This window comes from Pochonia chlamydosporia, chromosome 7 (genome assembly GCF_001653235.2).
Source record: "Pochonia chlamydosporia 170 chromosome 7, whole genome shotgun sequence".
Classification (NCBI taxonomy): Eukaryota; Fungi; Ascomycota; class Sordariomycetes; order Hypocreales; family Clavicipitaceae; genus Pochonia; species Pochonia chlamydosporia.
Genome location: NC_035796.1, coordinates 1,646,243 through 1,669,369, shown reverse-complemented (window position 1 = coordinate 1,669,369; position 23,127 = coordinate 1,646,243). Strand labels below are relative to the sequence as shown.

At 50.6% G+C, this 23,127-nt stretch overlaps 4 protein-coding genes across 4 annotated transcripts; 2 read left to right on the top strand and 2 right to left on the bottom strand.

The window, feature by feature from the left end:
• Nucleotides 1-5,845: 5,845 nt before the first annotated feature.
• VFPPC_07383 (cell pattern formation-associated protein stuA) lies at nucleotides 5,846-7,945 on the top strand (the record flags this gene model as incomplete). Its single annotated transcript, XM_018286251.1, has 3 exons — nucleotides 5,846-6,275; nucleotides 6,401-6,533; nucleotides 6,601-7,945. The coding sequence occupies 3 exons, from the start codon at nucleotides 5,846-5,848 to the stop codon at nucleotides 7,943-7,945; spliced, it is 1,908 nt and encodes a 635-aa protein (XP_018139603.1).
• A 1,907-nt stretch (nucleotides 7,946-9,852) lies between these two features.
• On the top strand, nucleotides 9,853-11,841 carry VFPPC_07382 (hypothetical protein; the record flags this gene model as incomplete). The annotated part of the gene is made up of 1 exon (XM_018286250.1): nucleotides 9,853-11,841. The coding sequence occupies one exon, from the start codon at nucleotides 9,853-9,855 to the stop codon at nucleotides 11,839-11,841; it is 1,989 nt and encodes a 662-aa protein (XP_018139604.1).
• Nucleotides 11,842-13,727: 1,886 nt separating this feature from the next.
• On the bottom strand, nucleotides 13,728-14,828 carry VFPPC_07381 (amidohydrolase family protein; the record flags this gene model as incomplete). Its single annotated transcript, XM_018286249.1, has 2 exons — nucleotides 13,728-14,125; nucleotides 14,180-14,828. The coding sequence occupies 2 exons, from the start codon at nucleotides 14,826-14,828 to the stop codon at nucleotides 13,728-13,730; spliced, it is 1,047 nt and encodes a 348-aa protein (XP_018139605.1).
• A 1,452-nt stretch (nucleotides 14,829-16,280) lies between these two features.
• Nucleotides 16,281-17,213, bottom strand: VFPPC_07380 (hypothetical protein; the record flags this gene model as incomplete). The annotated part of the gene is made up of 1 exon (XM_018286248.1): nucleotides 16,281-17,213. One exon carries the CDS (start codon nucleotides 17,211-17,213, stop codon nucleotides 16,281-16,283), a length of 933 nt encoding a protein of 310 aa, XP_018139606.1.
• Between the last annotated feature and the right edge of the window lie 5,914 nt (nucleotides 17,214-23,127).

Below are 23,127 nucleotides of genomic sequence, written 5' to 3'. Positions count from 1 at the left end.
GATCAAAAATGGTGACATATGGTATGTGTGGCACAACCTCGTGCTCCGCGGCGTGGCACTAGTGAACCAGCCAACTTGGCCAACAAGAATCAAAGCTGGAAGGTGTTTGAAGGTCGAACGCCCAACTACGGAGAATCATTATACAGGTACCGGACGTCCGCCGAGTACGGAAGGGAACATTTACACCATCACATTTAGAGGCCCTGGATGGGAAAAGAAACAAGATTATGAGAGCCGGACAGCAGCTTTTTCCATGCGCGAGTTGCGAGCCTTCCAACCTTTCACACGCGAGAGAACTGAATAATGACTTAAGCCACTCTGTTATACTTGACATTTCTGACTGGCTCAAAGCCGATTTGCTGTCCAAATCCTCCGGAAAACACACCTAAAAATACCAGTGGAAAGGTCTGAGAAAAATGGCGTCGGATGGCCGCTGAGCAGCCATGTAGAGAGCTATCAGCCACACATCACGATCAAAGTGGTGAAAGAAGTGACAAACTCTCGTGGAAATGCCGCACCTAGTGATTTCGCCAACAAGCGATTCAACATATGAGGCGGTTGGGGAACGCCAAAGCCCAATTTGACAGATACCTTCAGGTCAATCGAAAAGTGGCTACACAAAAGATACCCTTTTGAGAGAAAATTTGATCTTGATAGACGTTGAAATATCGATCACGGCAACCGGCCCAAAGCTAACTAAGTACGTAGACAGTGAGGACGAATGTCCTTGGTATGTCCCTCGTCCGTTCTGGAAGCTCTTCTCACAGTGGTGATATTCTAGCTTGTTTTTGCTGGTGCCAATGGCTCGTACAAGCATGGCGGGTATGAAGCAGCACAGAGTTTCGCCTTTTGGCCCTGGTTAGCAACTTACCACTGAATGAGCAGAAAATACAAACAAGTTGAACCCTATGTTCCTTGTAAGCTTTATTTTCGGCCATTTGCCATTACTCTGGCGTTGGTTAGGGTTCTAAATGCGCGTCTCTAGATGTTCGAAACAGTTGCAACACGTGTTTCGATGCACTCCATGCCTGTCTGGGTACCTTGGTGCTTTACATTGCCGAGAATGGTCATGCTATCTGAATGTCCGAATATGGCTCCCCCGGACCTTGCGCCTAACATACAGCCAGCATGTATGTGAAGCAAAAGCAAAGCAAAAGCAAAGCGGAAGCAAAAGCAAAGCAACGCAACGCAATGCAAGGCAAAGCAAGGCGGCACGAGGCGAGACCAGGCAGGAGCTGTGGGGGGCGCCGAAGCAAGCAGCAGGAACGTTGGGCGCGCAGGCTGGGGTGACTGCTCAAGCCAAGTGGACGAGCAGACGAGCAGACATGGAGCAAAGCAAAACAAAACAGAACAGAACAAAACATGAACGGCTTCAGAAAGGCACCAGACACCAAAGCAAAGCAAACACAGCGATCGAGTAACCACCAAGAACCCAAAAAGAAAAGGACAAAAAAAGCAAGATGCCCTTGTGCAAAGGGCAAGTGCCAATCCTCAACAACAGATGTCGACTCTCCCAAAGCTAAGACCAACAAGAACTTGACCCATCGCAATGAATGACTGGGGGCCCCGACACTGTCTGTTTCTTTTCCATTGACGACCAGACCAGACTTGACTTGACCAAACTCGACGGTTTATCGATTGACCCTGCCCCCTGGCACGGCCGGCCACAAACCTCGACCATCACCACCTACCCAAAGTTGAATATTGCTCAGTTTTCACCACTAACATCCCGCCTGAGGGGCTCAACCCGTGCCGTTCATCGTAAACATGGTGCGACCATGTTCCGGCCACGCCGTCATCTTGCGGGCCAACACACCCCCAACTTCTCTCAGAAAGCCAAATACGGGGATGTGGGAGAGCAAAAGATGCAATTCCTCTTTATGCCCGCTGATTGCGTGGCTCGAGGGTTTCCACTACATGGCTTGATCGTCACGGTATGGGAGAACTCCTACCATCAAGCATTGTGTGACTACTGAGAGTAGGTGCAAATATCTTTTCTTACATGTCTCCAACAACACAGTACTCCGTGGACGCACCGTGTTTGGTGAAGTTCTATCACCGTCTTGACTCTTGACAGTCCTGATTTAGCGCTGCACCCCTTCGTTCCCTACTTTACCCCCTGTCAGCGAAAAAGGTGGTCTTTCTGCGACCAGTGCAAGGCCCAATTGTGGATCATGGCCCATCGAAGACTTGGACAACGCAGCGGGAGCAAGATTGAACAAAGCCAACCCCCTCCACCAGCTACCTTGACACGGCTTGAAGCCCGAAGGGAACAAGAGCGGCTGCCCTGGTAGACATTGCTGGTACGGACAAAGCGGCAATCAGGTCGGGGAGATGGTCCTCCACAGCGAGACTGCGATGCCCGGAGAGCGAAACATAGTAGGCTGGTGTCGGCTGGCTATCAGTTGCACATCTTCATGGGTTGGTTGTGCCAAATTGCCAAGCACAGCTCGTGCTACAGCAATGTAGTTGATGATAATGTGGTATAGTTGATGAGCCCGACATCACTTGGCCGGCTACGTCCTGTTGCGATTGCTTGAGGTCCTCGGGCTACCTGGATTGAATTTAGTTGCCGGACACACCAAGCGCCATCAAACTGAATTGTCCCTGACTCGGAGAAAGACTGTCAACGCTTTGGTGCTTCGTCAAGTCTTGACTTCGATTCTCCAAGCGCCTGACAGAAATCCAATTTTGGCTAACATGGATACAAGGCATGAGCGAGCTTCCCTGCTTCACGGTGACCACCCACATACAGGATAATGGACGTTACAGGGACAGACATGTACCAAAAACTTTGCGCCTCGAAGCTCCGAAGTACCCTTCCTGGGGTCACACCCCGTCTCGCCTTGCCTTCCCCAGCATGGAAAGCCCACAGAGGTTGGACTGGATGGCCAGGTGTGATTGACAGGGGGACGAGATGGGCTCGGTTCGGAGACCTTTTTTATGTTGTCATAAACGGAACACAGAGGGAATACTTGGACCTAGCCGACCCCATGTGCTTACCCCCAGGCGGTTCCTTTTGGACTGGCGATTATACATGAAGCTAACAGAGTACGGAGCAATCGCCGAAACAAACCAATGTTGCTAACAGGATCAGATAGCGTGGCAATGGCGCTGGTGAAGGTCTGCTTTCGACCAGAGCCGGAGAGGTAAAGCAAAGTGAAGTAAAGCGAGGCGAGGCGAGGCGAGGCAAGGCAAGGCAAGGTAAGGCAAGACATGGCGAGACATGGCCACATTCAAAGATGGATGGTGATGAGACTGATGACCTGACGAGAGTGACCAGGCTCGGTTGGTCAGCCAGGCGTCATATCGCGGGCCAGCCCCCATCAGGGTCAGAGTGAGAGCCAAAGACAGGGTGAGGAGGCGGCACAGAAAAGCCCACACCAACTGGCCAGCTGGCTGGCGACCCAGCCAAGTGTGCGCTCCAGCCAGCCAGTAGCCATTGTCAAGGGAGGGACGGGATGGAGAGAGGTTGGGAAGCTGACTGGCCGTGATGGTCTCTGTCGTGGCCGATTGTGGTCTCATGAATTTGAGGGAACCATTGAGGATGGTTGGTGACAGTCCTCGAGTGGTCGACAGCCTGAGACTTGTGGTTGCACATGAACATTTGCATTCACCATATTCCAGAGTCCGGCGTGCTTGAATTTGATGCTGAAGAAAGCCTCGTCTTCCGGCTTTCTCTTTTTCAGGTCTGGTTGTATTGAAGGGATTGACGAGACAAAAAAAAAAATGTTAGGAGTACGACCTTGACGCCTCCGCTCACACTGGGGTCAAGTAGACATGGATTTTCAGTCTGGTTCAGAATGCCACGCCCAGACGGCCGTTGACCCTTCGCCGCCGTGCCACCTGAGCAGCGCAGGTTTTGGCGGGGATTTTTTTTTGGGGCGCTTTGGAGCATCCACCTTCAAACCATCCACGATTCAATGTCTTCCCTGTCTCGTCGCGTTGTCGGATTTATTTTGCCAACCACCGTCTATGGCGAATGGCTGTTGGAGCGAGGACCACCGGATCAGACCCAGACAAGATGAGAGAGACGTCCACAATTCGGAAGCTCACAGTCCAAGTCGCGGTCCCAGTGCTTATTCAACAGGGAGGTCTTGTGAACCACACAGCTTGAGAGCCCTTGGCTAAAAAGCCTACCCAAAAAAAAAAGGCGTTCCGCATCCTCGGCCACGAACATGTTGGCATGTCTCAAGCATACGAAATAGAAAGCAAGGAAAGTCCATATCTATGCCGGCATCTGATATCTACAATATCATGTATGCAGGATGCACAATAATTACAAACAAGGGACATTCACTTGTGCGTGTGGTCACGATTCCCTTCTCGCTGTGCCGCCGGCCCCAGGGCTGTGCTACGACCGGACCGGCACTCCACACATGCATGCACCAGACTGGACCAGAGTCTGGTGTTATTTTTTTTTTTTGGACAGAGGGCTCCAGTGTTCCTTTCCTTCCAGTATCCACACGCTATGCTACATCCATCTAAGCTTGCGCGCACACCAAGCCAGACCAGATGTCTCTAAACCTTAAGTGTACATGTACGAGGGCATGGCCGTTGGGGCTCCTGGCTTTAGTCCCAGCAACTTCTGCGTTGGATGCTTTGGCATTGTTCCAACCATGTGGTAAAAGGTTTACGCCAACCACGCGAAGTAATTGCTGCAAATTTATGTTGGCCCGACCCAACGGTCAAGCCGTTACCAAAACCTTTACTTCTACCATGTAGCAACCCTGTGAGCATTTTTGCTGCGCAGCACGAGGAAGCGGCAGACAAAACGCTCAATGGCAACGGAAAGCCGTCTGAAGTGGTTGGCACTTGAACCGACCAGACTTGGTCGAAGGTCAGGTACCAGTACACAAGCCAGCTGGCGCGGTACATGTGCGGACCTGGGCTGGCTGGACTGGTTGGACTGGCTGGACTGGAGTTTGGTCTGGTCTGGTCTGGTGCTAACCGCTTCAACACAGCTCAAAGTGCTCAAGCTGGTGGTCTGGTGCCAAGTTCCTGACAGGGTTCCAACTTTGATCCACTCCTCACTCCTTCGCTCGGCCGCTGGCCGTATTTTAGTTTGTGCCGTGCCGTCTTGTATCGTACATACATGGATGGAGTCCGGTCAATTGACTTGTGATGGAATTAGAAGTCAAGTGTATCGACGGACCAGGTATACTTGTCCATGTCTACGCACGAATGGGGTACCTGCTTCCGCGTCAATGTCTGAACCTGGCGTTGGCCTTTTTGAAGCGCAGCCCTCCAGTTTCGGACCCGACTGGAGATGTCAAAGTACTCAGACCAGACCAGACCAGACCACTTGCACCCAGCCCAGCCCAGCCCAGCCCGCCCAGCCCAGCCCGGCTTGCATGACCCTGCCTGCCTTCCTACCCTGTCCTGCCTGCCCTGCTCTGCCCTGCTCTGGCCTTTCGCTGGCTCTGCGTCTGTCTCTGTCTCTGGTCTCTGCCCTCCATGTCTGCCTCTGCCTCTTTCTCTCATGTCTTCGCCTCTGCCCAGTCCAGTGCCTCTACCTGACCCTACCACCATCCATCCCCTGCAGCTTTGAATGTCCCTCACCCCCGACCAGACTGGACCCCCGTCAACCCCCGTCAACCCCATCGAACCCCCCCCAGTCAACCACCCCGACCCGACCAGACCAGACTGATTAACTCAAGTGGCGGCGCTGACAACAAAACCATCCACACGCCTGGCTTGGTTTTCTGTTCCGTCTTTTTTCTTTCTCTTCTCGACTCTCGACTCTCGACACTCGCTTGTCCTGGTCCTCAAAAGGCCGTCCTCCTTCCGGTCTCCCAATCCTCCGTCGCCTCGCCTCGCCCACTCTGTCCATCAACACCAAGCCATGAATCACCAGAACCCGGAGATGTACTTTCCCCAGCACATGTCTGGGGGCCAACCCCCGCCCTCCCAGACCGTCACCTCAAGCAATCTCAACTCCTACCAACAGCACTCGCCGCATCTGATGCAACGGGGAAATGCTAATTACAGTGCTCCAAACCCATATGGACAATATCCTCAGTATATGAATGGCTTGCCGTCGCCTTCAGCCGCCCAACCAGTGTCGAATCCCATGGGTGCTACCCCTTCAGTTCTACCACTTCCTGGAGTTGCTGGACAGACGTCCATGGCCAATCACTATGCAGGTTTTGATACCACTGGCCAAAACCCCCCTCCGGGCATGAAGCCGCGAGTTACTGCCACGCTGTGGGAGGACGAGGGCAGCCTGTGCTTCCAAGTTGAAGCCAGAGGAATTTGCGTTGCCCGACGTGAAGGTATGATGCTGAAGAAGGGCCGCAGAGCCTGGAGAGCCTGGAGAGTGGAGGTCGTCTCGTCCCCGGTTGTCGTCATAGTGTCAATTGACATGGACCATGGGCTAATCTTTCTTTCTCCAACACAGATAACCACATGATCAATGGCACAAAACTGTTGAATGTAGCTGGCATGACCCGAGGCAGACGGGATGGCATTTTGAAAAGCGAAAAGGTGCGCCATGTCGTAAAGATTGGCCCCATGCATCTGAAGGGTGTCTGGTATGTTGAGGCTCCATTGTGTGTGAGACACAGGGAAACGTGGCAGAAGGCTAAGATATACTTGCAGGATTCCATACGAACGGGCCCTTGACTTTGCCAACAAGGAAAAGATCACAGAAATGTTGTACCCGTTGTTCGTTCACAACATCGGAGCTCTGCTGTATCATCCCACGAACCAAACCCGTACCAGCCAAGTCATGGCGGCTGCTGAACGCCGTAAGCAAGAGCAGAGCCAAATACGGCCTCCTCCGCCTCCTCCCCCAGGCCTGCCATCAATTCAGCAGCATCAACAAATGGCTCTGCCGGGCTCTCAACCGCCTCTACCCTCTCACAGCAGTATGGCTAACCGTCCAACTCTCGACCGTGCTCATACGTTTCCTACACCACCAGGTAATCCCGCCGTTGGCGGCATGGGCGCGTCTGATAACTTCGGCTGGCAGGGTCAGGCAATGAATGGCGCACAAGGTGGCAATCCGCTGGCTATTGAAACTGGGTTGAACAACGCTCGCTCGATGCCAAACACACCAGCCACGACACCTCCCGGTGGTCAGCCTATCCAAAACATGCAGTCCTACCACCCAGCTAGCCAGGGCTACGACAATTCACGTCAAATGTATGGGACGCCTGCTTCACAGCAGTCGCCGTACCAGAACGCGAATCCTGCTAGCAACGAGCGCATTTACCAGCAGCCTAGTTCTTACCCTAAGAGCGATATGGGACCGCCGTCTGGCCGTCCAGCCGCCCCAGGTCAGCCAGGGGATCAACATGATCCCAAGGCTGGCAATGGAATCATGGCACCTGAGCAGTCAGCTCATGGCCACGAGGAAGAAGGCGAGCATGAGCACGACGCAGAATACACCCATAATAGCGGTGTTTACGATGCGTCTCGCGCCGGTTATAACTATTCTGCCCCGAGCGTTGGCAATTTGGCAAATGATACCAACATTAGTCCTGATATGACTGGTTCTCCAGGTCATCCTTCTGGCTCAGGGCGAGCAACACCCCGCACAGCCGCTCCTCACCAGTCATACTACCCCCAGAACACTGGTTATAACACACCTCCTCGCGTTCAGCAGACGAGCAGCAACCTCTACAACATCGTCAGCAATGACCGTGGCCAACCTACTGCGGGACCGGGTGGAGATGTATATGCGCCAACTGCCGACATGTCGAACCCTATGCCCAACGGCTATGCACCTCAACCACCTCTTATGAACGGTTCTGCGGGAGGTATGAAGCGGGGGCGCGATGATGACGAAGACTTGTCCCAATCGGGCAATGAAGGTGCCAATGGCATGGCAAACGGAGATCTTAAGCGACGAAGAACAATGATTGAGAATTCTGTTGCAGCTCCGGCCTACGATGCGTTGAGCCGACCGGCGACGGCCATTACTGCGCCTAGAAGACGGTAAATGCAGGGGGACTCCACCAAACGTGCCACACACCTTGGGCTTTTGAGGGACTACTCTTGATTACGATGCGTCGTGGCGACCTTTTTTCATTTTTGATTGTGCGATACACTCATGTATTCGTGGGGTATTGACATTGGAGGCGTTTAGTCCTGGCAGCGACGGAACAACAGGGCCATTGTTGGATTTCAGCCTGGGCAGCTCTAATCCGACCAACATGGCTAATACGAGACGAAAGCCCTGCCACAAACTCGCCACACAAAAACAGATACATTCCTTGTTTCTGCTATTTCCCTCCCCGATTTTATTTAGGCAATTGTTCTTTTTTCATTTTTTTATGTCATCTTTTTTTTTAGCGGGCCTCGGTCTTGTATTTTGGCAAACGCATTGGCAAGTTCTTTCGGATGGAAGATTTTGTTGACGAGCGATGACCACTACTTCTTGTTGCTTAACATACCTGTCACGTCTGTACATGGGTGATGAGTTATGGTTTGCATGGAGGGATATTAATCTTTGTTGATAGCTTTTGGGGTTTTTGTTTTGAGTTTTGTGCTTGGAGAACGGCCTCAGACTATGACTCCCCACGACTACATTTTCCAACCTCAACCAACGACACGAGCGCATCAGAAGAGAGCGAGAGCACGTGAAGCCTGTTACGATCCTCAGGCGAGAAATGATGATGAGTTGGTTTGTGGGCATTCCCACGCCGCACTACCTCGACACAACTTTGTTGTCCCTTTACTTTTTTTTCTTTACTTCTTCCTCTTTTCTCTCCATTTCTTTTTTACCGTTCAATTAGCTTCACAGGGGTCTTCCAAAGGAAGACGTGTTTGGAAACGAAAGAGACATCTGGAATTCTGATGACTTTACGACCACCTTTGTTCCCCGTCTTGTTTTGATTGCGTTATACAAAAAGCGCCAAAGAGGGTGTGTGTTGGACAATACTACTTTTAGTAACGACTTAACGATATGACCAATAAAAGCTCTTCAATATTTCAATATACATGATGAAGAATGAAAACTTTTGGCGAGTGCGCGACATGAATTAGAGTTGGCGAGGTGCGCGCATGCGTGAAAAAGCTGCGCTGTGTACCTGCATAAGCGTAGGTAGCCCCATTCAACGTTGATGCAAGACGTACTCAGGGTTTGGTTTTGAGATGCATGGTCACATATTACATACATGTCGGTGAATGCAACTTTTGCAACATATTTCCGTTGAGAGGGATGCATGGCGCCCGCTGCAAGCGAATGGCGTGTGCTGACGCCGCCATGACGAGAAACAGAGTGATTTCAATGCAATCCAATTGACCGCAGATACCAAGGAGCACATTGACGCCCGGCTCCAGGTTCACTCAATCAAGCCTTGCACTGTTTCGTGTGACATATTGATGTCATCACAAACATGGGCTGCCATTGTCACCCGTCCGCAGTTGGTTGACACAATTGACGACTTGGTCTTTGGTGAAAGCTTACTTTGGGACTATGAAGAGGTCGACCTTCTAATTGAGAATCCAGACTAGACTAATAACGTACAATTGAGCAATCAATTAGAGTTTCGGCAATGGCTGACTTTTGTTCCTGGTGTGATGTGAAGTCAAAAGTATGCGCCACGTGATGGTCTCGTTGCTGGGCCAACAAGCGGGTCGCATTGCAGTTTGTGTTTTTGGACTGGGATGGCTGTTTGTTTTCTTGGGTTGCAGACGCAATTGTCAACATTACTTCATTTTTGCAACTTACGATACGATACGATACGGATTGAATTCTTACGTGCAGAAATTCAGTGCCGGGTTTATTGGATGAGTTCCTTTTTTTGCTTGGCGTGACATTCGATTGCTCAGAAGCTACTGAGCATAAACACGAGCGGTGTCCATTGCATTTCTACGATTGGGGCAGGCGTTTGAAATACAGCCATGGCTTCTCCGTTATCGCCTGCTTGCGAGGCGAGCATTAATAGGGCTACGCCTCCCAGCAAGCGAAAGTACGATCAGTACGAGGTCCGCACATTTTCGACAAGTACAGAGGTCAGCGCCGAGACTGCAGATGATTCAGGCCACTCTTCGCCGTTTGTGTCCACCGTTACGGAAAGCAATATCGACCAGGAGAATATTTCCCCGTCAAAGAGTCGACGTAGTCGTGTTCTTTCCGGGACGGAGTTATCGCCGCTGAAGATTCTTGGCGATCAGAGAAGTACGAGCGGCTCGATGGGACCACCGCCGCAGCGGAGCCCGAGAAAGGTGTCGCCCGTGTCGAGGTTTCCCGTCAAGATCAGCCCCGTGGGAGAGGACGTGAGGGTCATCAAGGAGAAGGAGATGAGTATGGAGGATGTGGTGAGGGAGAATGAGGGCCTGAAGAAGGCGATTGATATATTTGAGGACGAGAGCGATACGCGTGGGGAAACGAGTGCCGAGCAGGAGAATGAGGATGCTGCGCCTGATGAGTCCATGATCAGCACGTTTAGCACGTTTTCTGTGGTGCCGAATTTGACGGTGTTTGCGAAGCTGGGACAGAGTCCGAGCAAGGATGGGTACGCGAGGGGGAAGACGCAGGGCAGTTCGGATAGTACGAGCAACACTACCAATTTGCTGATGGATTTTACGGAGCAGATGAGGTTTTCGCAGCAAAAGTCGCCGGGGAAGAGGGGGAATTTGTCGCCGTCACGAACGATGCCCAACGTGGCTGGGACGCCGAACCGCGAGATTACCAACTTGATTGATTTTGATATCCCGCCGATGCCTACGCCCCGGAGTCTGCCTTCTATTACCCCCCGCGAACTGGAGTCGCTCAAGTCTGGGTTTCTGTCGGAAATCAGCTCGCTAAAGGCTTCTTTGAGCGGCAAGGAAGCCGAGGTTCAGTCGCTCAAGACGGCGGTTGGGGATGCGGAGAAACGGGTTGGCGAGTCGATGGAGCAGTTGCGCGGGGAGCGTGCCCTCAAGGAACAGCTCTCTGCTGAGAAGGAGGACTGGGAGAAGAGAGGGCGTGAAATGGAGACTGTGCTGCGCAAGATCAAAGAGGAGGTGATGGCGAGTCAGCGCGAAAGAGAAGAACTCGAGCAGAGGCTCGAAGAGAGCGAGAAGCGCAGAGAGGCAGCCGAGATGCTGCACCAAGAAGCGGAGAGCAAAATGGCCGGCATGAGGGCCGGCAAGGACAGCGAACGAACAAGAGACCCGTCTGCGTCACCGGAAAAAGCAAAGGCCACGTCAAACAAGGATATTGAAATTGCAGTCGAGAGAGTCGCACGGGAACTACACGCGCTGTACAAGGGCAAGCATGAGACCAAGGTTGCTGCGCTGAAGAAGTCGTATGAAAATCGTTGGGAGAAACGCGTCAAGGACATGGAGAAGCGAATCGAGGAACTAGGCGAGGAGAACGACAGGCTCCGTGAGAACCACGAGGTCAATATGACGAGACTGGAGCCCGATAATGCGGAGAACGAGGAGCGCAAGGCGCAGGCTGCGAAGGACAGTGCCGCGATCAAGGAGCTTAATGCGGATATTCAACGGCTGGAGGCGGTGGTTTCGACGGTGAAGAAGGATAATACGGAGCTGAGGACCATGTTGGAGAGGGAGAGGGTAGAGAAGGGCGAGTTGGTGCAGTTGGCGGAGGAGATGATGTCTATGCAGAGCTTCGTCGGTCAGCGCCAGCCTCAGCAGCAGCAACAGCAGCAGCGGACGCAGGAACGTAGTGAAGCTAAGACGCCGAGAGCTTCTATGTCAACGTCGGGGGATCAGGTTAGGAGGAGTGGTGGTTCGGGACTCAGGGCGCCTCAGGCTGGGTCGGCGATTCGTCCTGGACATGTTAGGAAGAGTAGTGGTGGTGGTGGATTGCCTCGGCCCGGGAGGAGTGGTATTATGAGTTCGATTGAGAAGATGGGTAGTTATAGGGGGAGGGGTCAGGAGTGACTTGACTTGACTGTTGACTTGGATGAGTAATGAATTATGAATTGTTAGTTTGCGTGTGATTTGTGTTGTGAATCGTGGGTTGAGTGATGTCTGTGTTGTGAGTAGGGTGAGTTGGTCATGAATGGAGTGGCTGTCTTTTGCTATCATGGCATAGTAGCTTAAATCCAAAAGGGCGAATAGCACGATGACCCTTGTTCTAGGAGCATAATTAAAAGTCTCCTTTGTGTAACATTAACTATAGTTATCTTTCTAGTTATCTTCGCATTCATCATCGCAAATGAGCTGTAAAATTGGCCGCAACATTTTGCTGCAACCTTTGACCCTGCCGCTGGCCCTTCCTTGCCCAAACAATGAACTGCAAAGGTATCTGTAAAGATGACTGCAAAGATAAGCGGACTACAGCCTTCTAATTACTCCTAGGATAAGGGTCATCGTGCCATTTGCTCCTTTTTTGGATTCTTGCTAAGGTGCCGTCGTATTTTGCACTGTGTCCCCTTAATTTGAGTGTTGACAGATATGACTGGACTATCTCTCTGCATTAAAGGAGTGTTCCCTTATGCTAGTTGAATGACCTAGCGGTCTTTTTCTTTGATGTTAAGTGAGTGAAAGCTCAGAGGTCAACTACCTTCAAGCATTAGATCCATACTTTAGACACTTGACTTTTTGAAGATGGATGTAACTATCGCCACTAATTCTGCTGCAAGAGTATTCAAAATCCGATAACAGGGATTGCGCTGGGGTGTCAGGACTGGGCAGAATGCCTCCGAGGAGCTTTTGCACTTGACTTGCGGGGACTTGTGAATAGTGACTTCAAATGTTGTGATGTGTGTGGTTGGACTGCTTGTGAGGGAGGTGGATTGACCTGTATGGTCTGGTTTATCTGGTTCTGTAGGCTGGAGCGGGCTTGACCTCGTGTGTACTCCGTATGTATGGTGGTGTTTGATGGGGAGGTTGGATGGATAGGAAGCCTTGTGAGTTGAAACTGGCGTTGGGGAATGGCGGTATTATGTTGTCGTGATGTGGCTGATGTTTATATCCGGTGTAAGTGCTGAATTGATGGACTCCGTATGTTCATGTGCGAATCAGGATGTTGTGATGTATACCTTCATTCTGTGATAACACTAGATGCCGTTATCTGTGCCGCCTGGTGCAAGTAGCTGAGCATGATGTATGTTGATGTGCGAAGAAGGAAGCTGTGATTGTACATATTTATTCTATCATAGCACTAACTTGCAGCTATTCATGTCGCCTAGCGTAGGTAGCAACCCGGAATAATATATGTCGTTTGTAGTGTAAATGAAGGGGTGGTTGCAATCTGTCCTTCGTTCTGTAAGATAACTGAAAGGCCGCATCTGCGGCGTTTATGGGAATGACACGATGTTCGCATCGCATTCATGACACAATGAATGATGGTGGTTGTATCTTCATGGACGAAATAGCCGGATACTAATAGTTGTATCTTATATATAGTAAAGAATATTTACTATCAACATGCTGTTATAGCACCTCGTTCATGTGCAAGCGAGGAGGTTGTGATTGTACACATTCATTTTGTGATATCACTGACATGCGGCTATGTGTTTTGGAACAGACACGATATTTGCATGTCATTCTAACAAAAGTGGCTGACTTGTCGCGTCCTCATAGTGCGAAGAAGCAAAGACTGTTGTATCCCATTAATTGCGAGACTATCAACTATGCTAACAGCATGTTCATGGTCATTAGCTGAATGCATTCTACCTATGGATTTACTGAAACCTGACTGCAGGCTGAGTGGTGAGTCCTATTATGGACCTTTAGAAAGTATTATATTCACCAAAATTCAACTGAACAGCCTTTTCATCAGAACCGTCTTCACATCTCTACTAAACGTGGTATCCGTCACCTTACAAATTATACGCCTTCTTGGCGGTGCCCCCAAAAATCATAGCCCGTTCCTCATCCGGCAATGTCGCCATCCAACACATCTTCTCAACAACCTCCTTCCACTTCGGCCACGCCTCGTCACCCATTCCCTCCAGCGTACACACAGGCCAATCGCTGCCATACATGATGCGGAAGGGACCAAATGTCGCCAGCACAATGCCCAGCCATCCCAGTGTCGATTGGAAAATGTGACCGGGTTCCTGTGTGCGCAACGCCTCGGGCATTTCGGAGAAGCCACCAGACAGCTTCATGTATGTGTTGGATGCTTTGCTGAGGGTGTACATGGCTGTGCGCCAGGCGTGGAACGCAGGGTCGGAAGTGATGTTGTAAATTGTAAGATCGGGCTTGCAGAGGTGATCTAAAACCCTTAGCACACGTAAAACACCGTTCAGAGTGGGAAAAAAAAACGTACTCAAAATGAAGGTCACCTTCTTATCCTCCTCAACACCATCGTGAGCCCGGTCAATCATCTCCACCAATTCATCCAGCTGCTTCTTCCCACGCCTATGCTGATCAACACCCACCTCAAACACCAGCCCCCTCCTCCCCAGCAACCTTAAGCTCTCGATGAAATCCTCCGTCAGCATCGTCCCGTTCGGCTTATCCTGCAGGAGGTACCTAAATCCCTTGACCTTGGGCCACGCCTCGCCCGCCTCCTCCTTCACCCTGTCCAAATACTTCTCCATGACGTCCTTGCCGCTCGGTAGCGGTGCCCAGGGGATAATTCCCAGACAGAGCTTTGCGTCGTCGGCGGTGTGGCCCTCCCCTTCTTTAGGTTGCCCGAGGGCAATTCTCTTGAGCCAGTTGACTTCTTGGAGGGGAGCTTCCCATCCTGAACCGTCGGTCTTGCCTGTCTCTAGGTCATTCTTGCGGTCTGTCTCGACGAAGACGAAGCCGAGGAGGGAGGGGGCCGACTTGGTGGCCTCTTTGTATTCGGCGATGGAGCGCTGGCCGTAGAGGGGGTTGGATGGTGAGCACCAGGCGAGGGAGTCGACTTCGGATTTGGGGTAGAGGTGGATGTGGGAGTCGATGATGGGGAGGATGAGCTGGTCGTCGGCCATGATGTTGGTGGCCGTGGATGGAATTGTGGGAGAAATTGATGAGTTTGTTTGTGGATTTGGAGAATTGGAGGTCTCCTGGTGGTGGAATTGCAGAAAATAGAAAGTGAAAAAAAAGAAGCAACAATGCGAGAAATTGTTTCTTGCCAATTTGATGAACAGAGCAGAGGTCAAGCTGGCTGCCCAAGTTTCGGTCTGAACTACCCCGCTACTGGTCTCAGTGGTGGTCCCTGAGCGCGCTATGGCTGTCAAGCTCTCCACCTGTCTTGAATTGTGCAGCGGCAGAGCGGGGCGATCTCCACTGTAGCTCAACGACCTTCTCGGCCACGCTCGACGTCTAGGGATATGAGCTCAAATCGTGTTCTCATGAATTGTTTCCCTCGGCCCCAATTGTCACGGCGCGGTGTTACGGTGGTTTTTTGAGCTAGAAATTTTTTTTTTTTTTTAAAAAAAAAAAAAAAAAAAAAAAAAAAACCATTTGCGGCGACTTTCTCAGTCTTGTATTGGCCGTCATGTTGCGCCGTACCGATGCCACTGCGCTACCGTGCTCAGACCATTGCCGAGAAGAAGGCTCATGTGCTGCCATTTTGTAACCGAGCATCCAATTGCTCCGTCTATCGAGTAGAAAAGTTCCCAACGCAGGCCTAACTACGCCATACCTAGGTAGGTACATGTATACAAATGGGAGCACTTCATAGTGCGTCCTGCTAGCTCAGGACACTTCCGATGGAGACTTGCATCGTTCAAGTGAGGACCCGCACACCAGCAAAAAGGCGACGGGTAATTAAACGCATCATCCATATACATACATACATCCCGACGTCACTCATCGATGCGCCAATTAATTAATTATGAATAGATTCAACCGTCTTCTATTCAAAGGCAGTGAATCTGCCTCAGTCTATCTACACCTTTGGCTAGCTTGAGACCCTCCCAGCGCCGGGTCCTTGACCACATCCACAAAGGCATCCCATCCCAACCCCTTTCCTCCATCCCATCGGAGCCGGTCCTCGATCTGTACCACGAGGCTGTCCATACTTGACATTTAGCAATGAAGCAAGGAGGCTGAAGACCTACTTCGAAGCCCCCTTTCTGTCCAAGAACTAACAAACGAGAACTACCTGCAGACACGAGTTGGCCATGTGCCTGCAGGGGGCCGCAGCATCGACCCATTCGTCTTCACCCGCCATCGAGACAGCCAGCGTACTCCAAGAACCTGCTTGGCGCGGCGTACTCGCTGCGGTGAGGGGGCGTACAGTAAAAACGGCAAGCGAAAAGTTGCGCTGGTTTATTAATTTTTACCACAACAACAAGAACTTGGGAAATGAGACGAATAGACGCCAGTTTGCAAGCGTCTGTCCGCTCAAAGGAATGTATAGCCGGATTTCTCTCATTCGGCCTTCCTCTGATGACCAACCCCTCCAATTTTCACTCTTCACCACATGATCAGGGTCTTCAAGTGACGACGATGCCGTGGCGGCGAGAGTGGCTGTGGGAGTATTGAACCTCGTCCTCTTCGCCCTCGCTGATGTAGCTTGAGCAGTCAGAGCTGTCGTCTCCATATCCGCACCTGGAGCCGCCGCAGTCGAGCTTGACGCGCTCGCCTTTGCGGGTGATTCCGTAGCGCTCGCAAGTGCATGAGCTGCAGTCTGAATTGGGTGTGCTGTAACCGGACATGGACGAGTTCGGAGATGAGCTGTCGGAGCGGTAGGACAGGGAGGAGCCACTGGATGAAACGGGAGAGGTGCCAAAGTTGGTGATGACATCTTCGTCGTCGATGCCAGCGCTGCCGAAGCGTGCAGTGAGCTCCTCGATTTGCTCATTGTCGTAGTAGTCTGAGTCGAGAATATGCTTGGTCGCGTGCGGAGACATGGGCTTGGGAGCCTGGATCTGGGACACTGAGAGGGGACGTCCCTTGGGGATGTCCACTGTGAGTGACGTTCGGCTTCGCGAAGACCTGTGACCATCCTTGTCCTTGGAAGAGGAGTGATGGCGCGATGAGCTTTTGCTGCTCGACTTTGACGATGACTTGTGATCCTTGGAAGACGAGGAAGACTTGTGGTGGCGGGAAGAAGACTTGTCAGATTTCTCAGACGGCACGTCGAGGATATTCAGCTCGCGGCCGGTGGTGGGCTCAGTGGTGGAGGTGACACTGGGGTTGTGGGCGACATGATAACCATCGATGATGTAGTAATACCAGTATCGTTGGCCAGCCTCGAGAGTAGAGTTCTGGAAGCGGAACGTTCCCTTCCAGGAACCAGACTTGGAAGAAGACTTGTCCTTGGAGAGTGGGAGCTGACCAACGTAATTGTCCCAAGAGCCGAGAAGGTGCACAGTCTTGACGCCAGAAGAGACGCGAAGAGAGAAAGAAAGTTGAATAGCCGACATTTTCGATTATCTATCCTTGTAGTTGGCGATGCAGTCGAATGACAAAAGATCTTGAACAATTGAATTTTCGATTTGAGTTTGAGTGTCGGCGAGCAAGTAAAATCCACAGAATTCTGCTATTAAAGGGTAGTGTATTAAGGGTGACTAGGCAAATCAAATGATGACAAGAAACAATAATGCAATAATAGTGGTTAAAGGAGTTTTTTTCGCCTCTCAAGCTGACCAGCAACTTTGAAGTGTGTGTAGATTGTTGGCGGGAAAGCGAGTATCCAGCTAATCGAGACGAAAGGTATATTAGAATAGTAAGTAGAGACCGGCTCTACGATGCAATAGCGAACAAAGGCAAAGGGGAAGGGGAAACACAACACACAAACAGAAACTAGGATTTGAGTTGAAGGAACTTGCTGAAGAGGGAAAAGAAGAAAAAGGGAAGACGGGAGGGGGTGTTGGTTGGATATTATATGAATTGGCCACCGCGTGTTGGCCATACACATACATACTGGCGGTGGCCGATGAGAGTGGCCAGCTTCACATTTCGGCTTCACAAACACGGCATGGCATGGCGTGGCAACCTGGTTCACGAGCCAGGATGCATAACTACTTTGGAGACATGCAGCAATCGCAAGACGCTATGATTGTGAGTGCACGATTTATCCAGCCGGTTGTCCAATGGTAGGCTGGACCATGGGATCGTCCACCACGCGCGAGAGGCGGAAAAGGCGCAAAAGCAAGTTGCCCGACGCCGAATATCACATTTCATTATTCGGGACAGGCGAGAGACGAGAGACGAGAGACGAGAGACGCAAGCGGGGGATATCGAAACCAGGCCAGCTCGAGAGGGGATTCTGAGATGTCGGCGCTTAAACGGTGGCTTGGGACAGGACAAGGACACATCAAGGTGCAGTAGCTTGCCGATGGACCAAAAGGATGAGAGAAACAAAAGGTCAAAAGGTGGGATGGGATGGATTCAATCTTCCCAGTCTAGCCAGTAACGGGACTTGGGCAGGCACACTCATGGATGCCGGCGTCTAGCAGTGCCGCTTGATTGGGTCGGCGCCAGGGAGTGGTTCCTCGAATCCTCACAGTCTTTTTCGACCCTTGCAACGTCACCCTGCAGCTCTGCCAATGGCAAGCTACAGACGACCTCTTGCGTCTCTTGTGAGCGCTCCACTGCTTTTGCGTTTAATGCCTGCTCAACTGCCTTGGTGGATTGGCTCTTGACGAGATGCATGTCTATGCGTCAATACGACCGTAAGAATGTTTGAGTAGAACTTTGCCAAAGTATTTGGGGTGCCGCTTTACTGTCCTACGGTGCTTTCGGAAGGCAGGAGCCACGCAGGCCGATTCGATACGTTGCTGCAGGGAAAGCATGTTTCTTCCTGTTACACCTGCCTTGTTTGACTTGCTGGAGGACCAAAAACACCACACGACCGCAATGATAATTGCATTCCTTCATCAATGTTCGCAATGGCTCCGCCTGCTCCCATCCTGCAAGCTTACCCTTTTCCGCGACGAAATAAGCATGTGTTTACCTCTTTCAATTTCATTTCACGATATTCGCGGCATGAGATATGCCGAGTCAGACATTTTGACCTTGGTATCCCACTACAATGGTTCTCGGCACCTTTGTCTAAAGCAGCGTCACCACTAGTCAAGCCCATCGCCATCGAGGTGGTTCAGCAGGCTTGACTCTGATCGGATCGCATCTGTGCGGCCAAGTAAGTCATTGGCCTGCCCTGCTATTTGCTCACTTGACTTTACAAATTTGATGGAATGAGGCTTGGCATTGAATATTGTCTCGTTGGCAATATCTGTCAATGAGGCCCGGTTTATCACAACCAGCAACATAGAAACCTTCGCCGTTCAAGCATTTGTTTTATTCCTTCCGACGTAGGCAACAGTAATGCAAATAATACTTTGCATAAAGACATTCATCCCCAATTCAACTGCTTTCTCTCCACTCACACTGACGGAGTATCCCGCTCTATGCGGCCCGTCCTCGTGGCCCCCGAGCTGAAGCCGCAACACACCACTTCGACATAATGCGGCATATACACGACTTTCACAACCAAAATCCGTGAGTCTGCCTGCTTGAGTCGTTTGAGTTCCGCACAACCACCCGATTTTAGCGTCGGCGGGTATGTAAGGAGGGTCACACGAAGAGAAAGTATGTCGCTGATGTTGTATATTGATCCCGCCGACCAGTTTGCAGGAACCGGTTATTAGCCCGCAGCAACCAGCCTCAGACGGAAAGGTTGCATTCAAGACAAAGCACCTGACGAGATATAAGTTATAGGTCGGAAAGCCAAAGTTCACTATTTGCCTTTGCGAACTCCTTGGCGCTTGCGTTTACACTACTGGTGTCAACTGGCAACCTTCATAGTGCCATTATCCGGCAGATCAATGCCTATAAGACATAGTCTTGATGGTAAATATGCTTTTGTGTGGTCGGATGATCAATGGTGGATGACATATCAAACATATGGAAGGTTTGTATGGTCAAATTGCCGCCCACGCTTCTGTGCTTGCGGAGTGCTTTGGCCAAAACGCCACGGGACATGTCCGCCTTCCATCTGGATTGCAATGAATGCAACATAGTGACGACTTGCCAAGACCTCAACTATACAGCTTGCCAGAATGAGGCTGTTTGCTTGAGACCATGAGCATACGGTAGTAGAGGTCGAGCCACACTATGTCCCCAAACGTATCGGCGATGTTCACCAACCCCAAACCGTTGGTTGGTGCCAAAAATCTAAAAGTTGAGTCTAGATTCTGGGCCAATGCAAAGTATCGGAGAACCTTCCATGTGCGTTTACAGCAATGGCTTTGTCGTGGTCAGCGCACACCCTGATGGGGAAGTGAGTCCGCTTTGTGTTGCCAGAATCGACGCCTTCAAAGTAAGACGCTGCCAAGGCTGTCAGCAACTTGACCAACTTTGAGATGGAACACCGAATTATAGTTTGAATCAACTAAGACACGGTGGCAACCAACTATCACTGGACAAGGACGGCCCAATGACCTCACTTGTGGGGATATATCCAACGCTTGCTGGCCATATCAAACTGGTTCTAGCTTTAGTTGAACGTGCGTGACAACATTTTGAACGGTATGTTTGAGACACAATCCGGGGTCTAGCAGCAAGCAGCGCAAGTGTCTCTGAAGCGAAGCGAGGCAATTGGTAGGAAATTCTGATACATGCACGTTTTCACAGGTCCCTATTCTTACAACCGTCGGGTGTAGAACCTATTGAGCAGTTTCATGTTGTAGCTGCAGCGTAAATTGCCCTGCAACATGATGGTAAGTGAGGCAGACACAAAGTGAGACTGTGACTTTAGCATTCATGGAACTGAGCTTAACCACATCAAAAAACGATGGCAGGCTGCGTCAGTCGCGCTTAAACGAACATAACCCCATAGTCAAGAAGCTTTTACGAAAACTCACGGGCAATTCTCGATTAGAGAGCGAGTCCGTTTGGAACTAATCGGCTGTCAAATGACGTACCGCAACGGAAATCGGCCACCCATGACTCCAATGAACAGCCGAGGCATACGGAGTACGAAACACGGGGATGGTGCCGGATCCTCGTGCAACGATATCGGCCAGGCATGACTGCTGCGGACCGTCGCAGCTTGCAGCCTATACCCTGTGAGTATGCTGTTCGTAAGTTCATGGACTGCCTGAGTAGTGTAATACCTATAAAAGTATGGGCACATGCTTGTGAAGAAGGTAGTTGATTAGCTTAGGCGTGTCCATGACCAAAATGCTGTTGCGGTGTCATCTTGAACAGCAAGGAGAGCCACAGTCGACGTACTCAAACTAGACACTAGCACAAAAAGTATTTATGCAGCAATAACTGCTGATGAGACCAAAATCAACTCTTAGTTTCTGCCCATAGGGATACGAAAGACATTCAGTGGCCACGATGTTAGTCACAGCGATATGGCTTTTCCACTTGAATGACCCTTCTCATGTTAGTTGTATGTATATACTATCGAAGCACCTTACAATGAGCACAATCATAGCATATACTACTACAAACGCATTTCCAACCGGCGACGAGACCATGGCGTCAAGTCGCGAGGATTCGTTTTAGACGAGACGGAAGTCGACGGTTTAATAACAAAGAAAGCGGCCTTACACCGCCAAGAGTACCTGTTCGTAAATAAATGGCCTCTCAATTAACATCAAAAGTACCAATAAGCCGGACCAAGTCAGGATAGCTCAAGGCTTTCTCACAAAGGAGTCAAAGACCATCTCCTTACCTCTGACTTGGCCAAGCCAACAGCTCCACCGCCGTTTAAGACACCTCACACAAGACGGCCTAATTAAGTGAGCACGCGGGGAGTTGGAGAAGAGAGACATAAGCAAGTCCGAAATACGACAGTGGCTCAATCCCATTGTGGAAGCTGCTTCTGCTTCATATGCCGGTGATACCCACTCCATCTGTAGATTGAACCCAGAATAAAAAGAACGGACGTAAAACATACCCAAATAGAGTAACATGTCTAATTAATCCGAATAAAGCGAGATAGCGCTATGTACCCGAAATACGGGGTAAAAGTATCGGGTAATCTGTTCTTTCCTGACCGCGACAAAAGCTGACATTTGATAGCCACAGAAAGTGAATAGAATTGGGTATAAATATGGGTGATGTCGCCGCGTCAAGTGTTTTATCAAGCTCCAGATACAGTTCATCCCTCGAATCACTTCAGTTTATATCTTCGTATCAGCGACAATGAGACTCCTCGCTCTTCTTGCCTTGTCGGCTCTCGCTACGGCCGGAGTTCTCGTTGAGAAGGATGGCGTAGAGGTTCGAGCCTGTCCTTTGGACTGTGGCACTGGTTATATTTGCTGCAACTGTGGCGGTGATCAATATGGTTGCAAACCTAGAAATGGGGGCGTAAGTAACATTCGTGACTAGAGACTGAAGTGTGCTAATAGACTTTGATAGCGATGCGCGTGCCCTTAGGCTCAGGATGTGAAATGACACAAGATGTCTATGGCGGCAGGACGATATCTCGGGCTGGATACGAAAATGTGTTGTCGAGTGAGATGGGCTGCAATTGCTACTTGGATCTTGTCAGCAACTCGGTCTGGTGATGAGAAAGGAACAGTCTCTTCGTTCCCGATGGAGGTCAATAGCTGTATTCATTTCACCTTGAACACCTTGTATTTGTTGACTCACCTGTGCCTGTGTACTTATGCCGTATATGCAATCAGAAGCGCAGAGCGATGTCCGTACTATTTGCTAGTTTTCTTGGCCAACATGCAGAGAATGGCAGTCAAGCCGAGCAAGTCGTATGTATTGCTGTTGCAGGTTCAGTCTGCTGCAAACAGAGCATGTCTGACAGCCATTTTGGTCACCCGTATGCCAAACCGCACTGATTGGGCTTCTGTATTTGATCTCTGACAGTAGTAGTTCCCGGTCTGTGCAAAGACACCCCTCAAGAGGGCATGGAGAATCACCATCTCTTACATTTAGGACTTGTTTCCCCTGCTAACGGAACCGCGGCTTCTATTCGCCTACGGTGTCCTCTTTGGCTTTGAGACAGTCTTGTCAGCCATGCTCGTAATTTGGGACCGGCACACACGGGGACGTGGAGTTTTGATCTGAAGTAACTGAGTTGCTTGCTTCAAGCCCGGGGAGGCTTCCATCTCATCCAGGAATCAGGCAACCAAGCGCACGGTAAATAAGATAGTTGATTGAGCCGTCGAAGCCTCAAATTGAACCACAAACAAGCCAAATATTGGTTAAATTAAGTCTTCTCTAAGCAGTTTGTTACCAATGTTGGACGGATCTTCATTCAAGAACCGAGACGTCAGGCCGCGGGTATGAAGACGGAAGCCAAAGTCCGTCGAAGGCACAAACTATTGCAAATACAATTCCAGATGCCAGGTATAATCAACAAGAACT